This window comes from Pocillopora verrucosa, chromosome 7 (genome assembly GCF_036669915.1).
Source record: "Pocillopora verrucosa isolate sample1 chromosome 7, ASM3666991v2, whole genome shotgun sequence".
Classification (NCBI taxonomy): Eukaryota; Metazoa; Cnidaria; class Anthozoa; order Scleractinia; family Pocilloporidae; genus Pocillopora; species Pocillopora verrucosa.
The window spans coordinates 12,611,016-12,621,070 of NC_089318.1; the positions used below are offsets into that span (position 1 = coordinate 12,611,016).

General features: G+C 37.5%; 2 protein-coding genes across 2 annotated transcripts in view; both read left to right on the plus strand.

Moving 5' to 3' along the window:
• Positions 1–3,578: 3,578 nt before the first annotated feature.
• On the plus strand, positions 3,579–4,492 carry LOC131775807 (uncharacterized skeletal organic matrix protein 5-like). Its single transcript, XM_059091927.2, has 2 exons — positions 3,579–3,641; positions 3,971–4,492. The coding sequence occupies exons 1-2, from the start codon at positions 3,579–3,581 to the stop codon at positions 4,490–4,492; spliced, it is 585 nt and encodes a 194-aa protein (XP_058947910.2).
• A 3,546-nt stretch (positions 4,493–8,038) lies between these two features.
• LOC131775782 (uncharacterized) overlaps positions 8,039–10,055 on the plus strand; it is a 3,597-nt gene continuing 1,580 nt past the window's right edge. The window contains exons 1-4 of the mRNA XM_059091911.2: positions 8,039–8,143; positions 8,465–8,757; positions 8,913–9,027; positions 9,915–10,055. The exon at positions 9,915–10,055 is cut by the window's right edge and continues 185 nt beyond it. Coding sequence (XP_058947894.2) covers positions 8,755–8,757; positions 8,913–9,027; positions 9,915–10,055 — 259 coding nt within the window. The 5' untranslated portion in view covers positions 8,039–8,143; positions 8,465–8,754. The remainder of the gene's footprint in view (positions 8,144–8,464; positions 8,758–8,912; positions 9,028–9,914) is intronic.

Sequence of the window (10,055 nt, forward strand, 5' to 3'; positions counted from 1 at the left end):
ACAGAAGAAAGAAAGAAAGAAAGAAAGAAAGAAAGAAAGAAAAGCTAACTCTCACCTGTCTATTGAGACAGGGTAATTAATAGTGGCAATTACCTTGTTGTACTTTCCCACCTACGCAGCACCACAGTTTCTTTAGAAACTTAATCCCTATATTCATTTGTCTCTTGAGACATTTCACTTAATTTTATTCGACTTTATATTCGACTCACAGCCAGCTTCAGACAGCGCTTTGTTAGCGGTGCAGGTGAAATGCAAAAAACAAAAATTTATTCATATCAAGAAGGCCAGTCCCTTTACCGCTAGCCAATTAAATAACTTAGCTCGAGAGGTGTTGAAATGTGCTCTAAGATAAATTTTGCAGTTCAAACAACTTGGAACTGACACAACAGGTCTATCTGTCATGTCTACCGATTTCAAGGAACATCTCATTTTCTTTTTCTTGTTTTCGATCTTCACGACGGCGAGCTGTTCTTCAGGTAAATATTTTCTAAGTAATTCATTTGCACCTAAATTTTCTTCAATCATTTCATTCTTTAATTGTTGCACAAGATATTTACTGTTAGTGCATAACATGGGCTATATTAAGGAAGACTTGGTTTTTTCAGCTGAGTCGATGAAATAGACTGACCACAAGAAAGAGTTCTAAAGCTGACTTTTCGAGCGTTAGCCTTTTCCAGCTAAATGTAAAAAGTTTTCATAAAATATGTTATCCCATTCGTATCAATTGCGATTAAAGGTTGGTAAGTGTCAATCACTTGTACTCTGACAATTTGGCTTTTATAGACCGATGTTTTTACTTAAGGTTCAAGTTATTATGATACATTTAAGCCAAGGAAAAGTAGAGCTAGTTCGAGTTCACAGGGAGTTCGAGTAAACCGAGTCGAGTTAGCTGATAGTGAATAACTGGAAAAATGGAGGAAATCATAAGAAAAACTTCATAACAAAGTTAATAGGGGAACTGCTTATACTTAACAACTTTATCCAACCAGACTTAATAGTTACTCCAATACTGAGTTGTAACGTCTAAATACATTATTCATCATTACCTTTTTTTTCAAATTTGTTCATGCAATTTGTTCTCTTTCTTTCACATGGCTTTTCTTTGAAAGGACTACGATATTCCATCTTTTTTTTTATTCTGTCATTTTCCAAGAAAAAATAGAGAAGTTGAGCAAAGGAAAAGCATGACAAACTGGTGGAGACAGAGTTTGATTTACAAAGGACAGGGAAAATTGCTTTAAGCTATGATTCTCGCAAGTCTTGCAAATCTCCCTTGCACTTCAAACTTGTGCGTGTCTCATATCTAAATGACCATTACGCTAGCAAACTATATCAGTGTTCGATTTGTTTGTGCTTTAGAGTTGTAAGTGGTAATGCTAATGCTGAAAAAAAAAAATCTTCATGCTGGCTCGAGTGCAGGGGGAAACTCATCCCATGTCATGATACTAAAAGACTGATTGATTGATTGATATTAATACAACGATCCATTCCTCGAACTCTGTAACTATTTGTTTAAAATTGAAGATACAACAAGCACTCTCACAGGTGGATAAACATGAACACAGTTTTGACGTCACGCTGCGTTTCGAATTATTTTTTAGAAAGTGTATAAAGATAAAAGAATAATTTTTTCCGGATTTACATAGCCTCATCTTAACACCCGGTTGGCTGAGAAACTTCGAGAAAGTTATGCAAACTCTCCGTCCCCCTCGTGTTTAGATGAGGCTATATTAACACGGAAAAAGTTCCTTATCGCTTAAGTGCAGTTTATTTTCTGAAGAAACATACGCCACTAAGGCGTGAGATTTGTTTCCGTCCTATCAGAAACAGTGGTAACGATTACATAATACAAGTTTTCATCAATTGTAATGGGACTCGAAAGATTGATTTTAACTGAATTAAGTGTTACAACTTGACAAAATTTTCATATCACTTTCATCCCAGGAATCAACAGTTTAAAGCAAAAACAGCCTCCATTTCGCATATTTAAACAACGCCAATTTTCAATAGACGACTTCCATTATCTGAGTGTAACTCGGATCGGAATATTCACATCGTACGAGGAGTGGGATTGCGCATTTAAATGTGTCAGAAATACTTTGTGCCGTTCGATAAACATGGCCGCCTCCAAAGGAGCAGATGGAAAGCCTTGATGCGAGTTGTTGTCCTCTGATAAGTACAGAGACGCTGAAAATTACCACGAAAACATGACTTCGCATCATTTCCATGTCATAGTAAGGACTTTTTTTTTCAACTGTCGAGAGGTTAAATTTGTTCTTAAGAAAGCATTTATAGATTAACGCGTCCTTGGACTATTCCAACGATGAATTTTTTTTTTACCATTATTCAAGTTTCCATCATGTTTTTCCTCGCCGTGTCAAAACGGAGGAACCTGCATCTCGAATTACAACTCTTACTATTGTCGTTGTGAAAAGAGTTTTGTGGGAGACCATTGTGAAAGAGGTAATTCAAAAGTATGTCAGTTATCCCTGTTAATTCTTAAAAACCTCTGCTCAATCTAACTTCTATTGTTCTCTTGAATTGTCCCCTGTGGTCTTTGTCAACACATGTACCTCATATTTTATTTAATGTAAATTCACCATTCTCTTAAATAAAGCCCAGCTATATTTTGATCAGTAAACTCCTACTTCTTTTTCGTCTTTAAGGGTTAAGGGTTAAGCGGTGAACGGTTTTTTAAGACATCCCTGCGTAAAGACAAAAATATTTACAAAATAAGATGAGGATGACAAGACCTGACTGAAAAATTGGGAAAAAGTTAGCACTCCTGAGGAAAAAAAGAAGATGAAAAATTGTTTTGCGGAATGTCCGTCGCTTGAAAGCGAAACTTTCAAACGGTGTAAAACCAAACCGTGCCAAGTTGATCTACAAACCTTAGGCGAGGTCTCGATGAGCACTGATAAATAATATTACATTTAGATATATATGAAATGGATCAAACCAATGAGTGACACTCGTAAACTAAAGAATAAAGAATAAAAAATTTTAATTTTTAACTCGTGGATATGCGAAGAATATTCGATATGTAAATTTCGTGGCTTCAGCACGGCCTTAGGAAGTCTGGGAAGAGCATGTATCTTTTAAAATATAGGGGATCGATCATGAAAATGACGGATTGATTGGGGAGGACTCTTCTGAGGGTGACGGCTCAATAACTTTTCTTGAAATTACGGGATCAATGGCTTTTGAAAAATCTTTTTATGTCCTAATTCTATTCTGCAAAGTGTATCCGCTATGTTTACGAGTTCACCATAGTGTTACTTTTATTTCTCTCAGTTGCTAAGTCTTGTAAGGAGCTATATGACTTCTACAGGTAATTTTCTTTATTACATGTTAGTGCTATTAGACTTTAAGATTATGTATGGAGTTTTCCAGTTCAGTAAAGATCTTGTTTGTTAGCTACTAGTTAAACTAACTCATTGGTTATATTTTGACTGCTCCAAATTGTTTTGCAAAAAATTGCTGTTAACATCATGTATTTGATCCGCGGAAATTAGGTCTGATGTAAATGAATTAGTAACCCTCCGCTTGGATTCCAAACCACCTCCGTTCTCTGTCACATGGAGGATTTTGGATGTGGAGATGGAGGATGGACACCGGTCTTGAAGATCGACGGCAATAAGGTGTCTGATTAATCGCTCCTGAAGACTGCTGGTTAAAATGAACGTTGCACTGATTGCGGAACCAGTGCAGACGAGTATAAAGTTTTAGCATTTCAACCACTGTGCCTTCAAGATTCGCAGTCAATAGATAAAATATAAAACGACTTTCTAACTAACGAGGACATTTTAAAAAATTGTTTCGCATCGAAAGGAGTCGCACACCATAACTTCTTACTTTGCGTTCTAGACAACTGCTCAAATAATGTATACAAATTAAATCGCCAAAACGTAAAAATGTTCCCATGATGGTCTAGCAGAATTTTAAAAACAATATTTTCTTTCGTAAACAGAGAACCTTCCATTTTAACAGCCCTTACTGGAGAAATAAGATTGAACACAACCTTCCTGGAGGGAAGACTGGGTTTGATTCACAAGAAACCAAGTTACCAATCTACTGGAACACTTCCTTCTCCAAGATCTGCCTCGGTATGAAGATTGGACAACAGCTCAGGTTCATTGTGATCAACAAGCAGGCCGACTCTTTGTACTCGCTGATCGCTGATGGGAAACCCCGCAGAACCTTGTTGAGCCGTGACACGTGGAAGAAGCTGATTGGGTCACAGGCCTCTTTGCAGCTCGACTGTGTCAAGGACGGTTTTAATGCCATATCTGCCAAAAAGAAGTGGGCGAAAGCAAGAATCGGTATCGTTGGTAACAATAAAGGCAGGTGGTATTGCAGCAGTCATAATTCAAGAATAGGGTTTGGTACTGGAGGGAATCCAGATGACTCAAACACCAACGAGGCATCTAATGAGAAACCAGATAACGGACCCCGACATATCAAAGCTTTCGGATACATCTCGGTGCAGTAGATTTTATTTGATAAACATTTCAATTGAATATTTAAAGTTAGTATAGCTTTCTATGCTGTTATATTATTAAGTTAATTTTTTTTTTCAGTTTACAGAATGTGTTCGCAATCGGCCACATGAGTATTACATGACGAATCTTCAATTAGTGAGTATAGTGTTAGGCTTTATTTGCTTGGCAATTGTTTCACATGATTTAATTTTCTCTTCGCTAAATCTCGCAGTGTGACAGCAAGATTATGTCTAATATTATTATAAAATTGACTCATTAACCAGGATATGTATGTTCTCCAGCATGTGGGACTTGACTCTCTTCAAAGAGAAGAAAGCAAAATCATATGCAACAGCAAAAATGATTGAGCAAATAAAGTTAGGGCAAACAATCATACTGTATTCTTGATCACAGGACAGGAATGTGAATCGAACAGATTAGGGCTGTTAAATATCCTTCTCTCGGGTGTTCAGCAACTACAGCTGGGGACTGATTGATGGTGATTAAAAACACTATGATTAATTTAAACCAAGTCATCTTTTTCTCCGACTGTGCGGCTTATCTCTCCTCTCAGATCGTCGAAATTAATTTGTGCCCAATCATCAGAGCTAAGGTCGACCAGTGGAAATTGAGCACTCTGATCAATAAAAACTATTCGACATTCCACTCCTTCCGGGTCATTGTCTTAGTAAAGGGGTAAGTTTCTGAAGAAACTGTGGTGCTGCGTCGGTGAAGGAGTACAACGGAGTAATTCAGTATTATCGACTGAGTTCGTAACGTAAATTGGCCACCATAAAGAGTTTAAAAGCTGACTTTTCGAGCGTTAGCCCTTCTCAGGGCGAATAGATCTCGAATAGAAGGGTTTTTCATAACTCGAGTCTACAGTAAACGTTTTCTGTGTGGCCGTGAATTTTTATTTTGTTTGTTTTTTAATCAACAAAATGTACTTCATCGGTACGGCTGGGCTCTTTTAATCAATGCAGACTTTTGTTTTACTTGCTATGATAATAAGAAAACGTATCATTTTTAAGAGCTTATTTTTATGTTTTGGTTGGTTTGGACGAGAGTATCACATTTCTATCGCCAAAATTCTCCGCGTGAATTGTTCGGAAAACTGAGTATGACAGTGAAGGGATGTACTTTGGCCAGAGGTTGAACAGGCCAACGGCTCTCTACAGGAATCAAACAAGTACTGCTACAGAATACAAAGGAACTGATTCACGTATAGGCGATATCTTTTGTTACGTTCCGATTGTTCCAGTAGTAAACATAACTGAGGGATTTTACTCATGTTGACAAATTGAGATTTAGAGACGCCAGTACCGCATTGTTAGAAAATTAAAGAAATCTTAGTGGAGAGATTCGCATGGCGATCCATACATTGGAAGGATAATAAAAACTTTGAGCAACTCAGTTAGTGCCTAATCAGAATTTCGATTTTTTTCTAGCAACGAAACGTATCAATGGCAATTTGGTCCCGAGAACAAATTCTTACGCAGGTATTTGCTATTCCCCATAAGATGTGGTAGTTTGATTAATTCCCAATAAAAATTTCGGTGATAAGACATGCCAATAAGATCTTTTCTGTAAAGCACAAAAATGCCACAGTGACCGATGCGCAAAATTCTCAGGCTGCAGGGTGGACTTCCTCAAAGTAAAATTACCTTAACTAGGTCACGTTGTTTTAACTTTCATTTTGTTTACCTTCTTGCGACTGGAAAAGCTACCCTTAACTTGAAGAAGCCTATGAAAAAGGAGGAAATATCACACAAAGAAGAAAAAAGGTGGGCTTAGGATGAAGAACATCAACCGGGGGACAGATAGATGTTATATTATCGTCCTCTCCTTCATAAAAATAGGCTTCGTTCAGAGTGAAGTTAGACTAGCTCAGTCACAAATTAAGTCGGGACACGATACTCAGGCTGGTGGTCCTTCCGGCCAGAGCTAGTCTTGGTTTCTGTAGCATGGTTTTACTAGCAATGTTGTTTCTCCCCTTGGATGAAGTCCATCACCAGCCTTTAGCATTTCGTCCCGCCTAATTAAAGATCGCGTGTTCTCCTTGGTGGAGATAGGCAATATCAACACAATGGCTTGCTTTCAGGCCGTCAGAACTAATTCGCTTTACAAAAGTTACCAACAACAACGCAAGTCAGTAAGCCACGGTGTTTAAGAAGTGTATAATCTTTTTTGATAATGCACAAAACTGAACGGTAAATCAACAGCCGCCCCTATTTGAATAGCTTTGTGTTCGAAAAGTCTCGAGTTTTCCTTTCCCCTTCTTCAATTTCCGTTTTACAGATTTCTATCAACCTTTTTATCTTTTTTTCTTATTTGGGGAGTGAACGGTTTTTTCTTTTGGTTCTCTTTGAAATTTTGCGCGGGAAATTGAAGCACAGCCAGCCAGAATCGATCCCCGGCTTGCGCATGCCCGACGTCTGACCGCTGTGTTTGAAATGTGAATGCAAAAGTCTCTTGGCCCCCAAATAGTTGACTCAGAGTTCGGCGAGTTAACCTCCGATTATCTGGGTAAATGGAAATGAGACTCTCATTTATCTGGAATTCCTATGTGAAGAGTGAGGGGGCAAATGTTATCCCTTAAAGTAAGAACTGACGACGAGGCTACACCCCGAGCCAAATTGTCATCGGTGTTATATTAAAGGGTTCTGAGGCGTAATAATCAAAGTAAAAAGTATATTTCATGTTGCCATACGTCTCTTTAGTAACCCCTATGTGTAGTACAATGATTACTGGACACAAGTTTACTCTGGGATCGAGAAGATCCAATCTGCAAATTAAAGCATCGGTCGGTCGATGCACCTAGGTCACCCATAAGCGTTTGACAAGTATCACATTATTGTACAAACCTGCAAAATACAATGTTTAACATGATCGCAATTTATAGAATATTTAAAATAGTGTGCAGACTCTTATTGGTTGATAAGTGTGTTGCTAAGAGAGTATTTGAACACGATCATGACTTCACTCTTTCTGTGTTTGTCAATAGATGTCAGCTGCATCAGGCAACGTATAATATTCAGCAATTAAAAGGATTTACAGAGGTGGACGGGTACAATTGTTTTAGTATAAAGCATACAGAAACCGGAAAACTCCTTTCGTTTCATCAATATACCGAATAATAGTTAGAAACTAAACTCCTAACCAAACTCTGCTAATCACTTCCGAACTGGTTAATCAGCGCGCACGAAAATTCCTAATCCCTAACGAAGGGGGAGGTTTTATAAAAGTAATGTGAGTTAAGTGATGCGTTGTTAGTAAGGGATACGTTGTGGGTTAGGTGGTTTTTGAATAAACAAGATTCCCATTATTTATTGGGTGTATTTCCCTATGTACTGTACAAAAGCAACATGGATCGATCAATAAACTGATCATAATTATAATGTGTTTTGGAGAGAATATTTGTCCTATGGCTTCTTATGCACTAGGCACCAGTTTCGAACGAACGCCGGAGTAATTGGCTAGAACATAATAACGAGCCCCTGTCGTCCATAGTTATATCAAACAAGATGAAAACAGGAAGTCGCCCTTATCACGCAATGGTAGCCTGTCCCTCATTCCTTATGCAGGCATCATGGCTACTGATTTCAAGCGTCATCTCATCTACCAGTTGTTCCTGATATTCACCGCTACCAGTTATTTTCCAGGTGAACATTTATCACTATTTGCATTAAGCATTTCAAGTATTTGTTCTGGAGTGAAATGGAGCACAAAGTTAAAATGGAAGACTGAGCTAAATAGATCATTGTTCAGGAAATTCATATTTTTCCATCCCGAAATTTGTTTGTTACTTCCTTTCGCAAACGAGAATTTATGAGTTGTTCTCCGACGCCATTTTCAACATCCACGCTAACTCAAGGACTTCATCAGAACCCACGATCAACGAAATTAGCCCGGACTGAAAGATATTTTCTTTATTCAAATTTGATAATTTAAAAAATGTCGATATTTGCATTGTTTCACCCCAGGAGTCATCAGTTTAGAGCAAAACTGGCCTTCTTTTCACGGAACATTTAAAGTGCATCAGTTTTCAAGGGAAGAGTTCCATTATCTGAATGTCACTCGAGTTGGAATATTCACCTACTTCGACCTGTTAGATTGCGTATTTGAATGTGTCAGAAATACTTTGTGCCTATCGATAAACGTGGCCGCCTTTGAAGGAGCAGATGGAAAGCTTTGGTGCGAATTGTTGTCTTCTGATAAGTAAAGAAACGCCGAGAATTTCAAAGAAAACATAAGTTGGCATCATTTCTCTATAATGGTAAGGATGATTTTTCGTCTTTTTTTTTTCAATGGAAATGAAGTCAAATTTTACTCCTATAAAAGCACCTAAAAGTGAATGTATTTGTGTGACAACTCCGTTTTAATAATTTACCGGTGGTAACAATAAATAACTTTTTCTTTTATTTATTCCAGTCTCCATGTGCTTCCCATCCATGCAAAAATGGAGGAACCTGCATCCCGAATTACATGAACAATTGTTACAATTGTCTCTGTGGAGAAAGTTTCTTGGGGAACAATTGCGAGAGAGGTAACTTTAAAACGTCTTTTTTCTTTAAGTTTTTAAACTTAAATCTGTTGATTAATTGACCCTCCTGTATTTTCTCTGGCTTCAACAGCATTCACCTGCTTTCCTATTTTCTTTATTCTTGCTGTGATATGACTTTCATGTTCTATTTGAATTCTCTATATTTATTTACCCTTTAATCCCTAAGAGTGGCTGGCTTGTATTTCTCCTTGTAGCATCGCCCTTACATGTCACGAAAATAAAGGAAATTATCACCAATTTAACAAGCTCTTCAATGTCAAACAAATTCTCGTTTCCAGTACCATAGGAAATGTGCTGGGAAGAGTATGGGGAAAATACATACTGATGTTAGGTTGTACAGGGTTCAATCAAGCTATGTTTTGATGATGTCTGTTTGTTTGCCTTCTTTTCGTTTTACATCGATCGATTTTATACTGTTTTTCTTTAACATTCTCGTTTTGTTTTGCTACAATTTTTCGTAATGTCTTGATGTGAATATTTTGTACTATTCGATTGTTTGCCAATTATGCCATTATGGAAAATTGGGGCCATTGAGATATCAAGATATCAATAACAAGAGCGCTATTTGAGATAAAAACAAAACGTTCTGTTCGATTTTCTTTATCTTGAGTCCCTTGCAAGCTATGTTTTGATGATGTCTGTTTGTTTTCCTTTCCCTCGTTTTTCATCGATTCTTACGCTGTGTTTCTTTAACATTTTCGTTTTGTTTTGCTACAATTTTTGTAATATCTTGATCTGTATATTTCGTACCATTCAATTATTTGCTAATTATTGAAAAATTGGGGCCATTGAGATATCCATGTCACTATTCTTAGGAGCGCTATTTGAGATAAAAACAAAACGTTCTGCTCGATTTTCTTTGTCTTGAGTCCCTTGCAAGTTTGATTTCGAAAATGGAATCGACGATTGGAAGAAGACTGGTACAGTGTTTGATAATCAGCCGACATATGGCGATAATCCTACAGCTCGTAACCGAGAACCGTCCAATCATCAGGGAGATTGGTGGATTG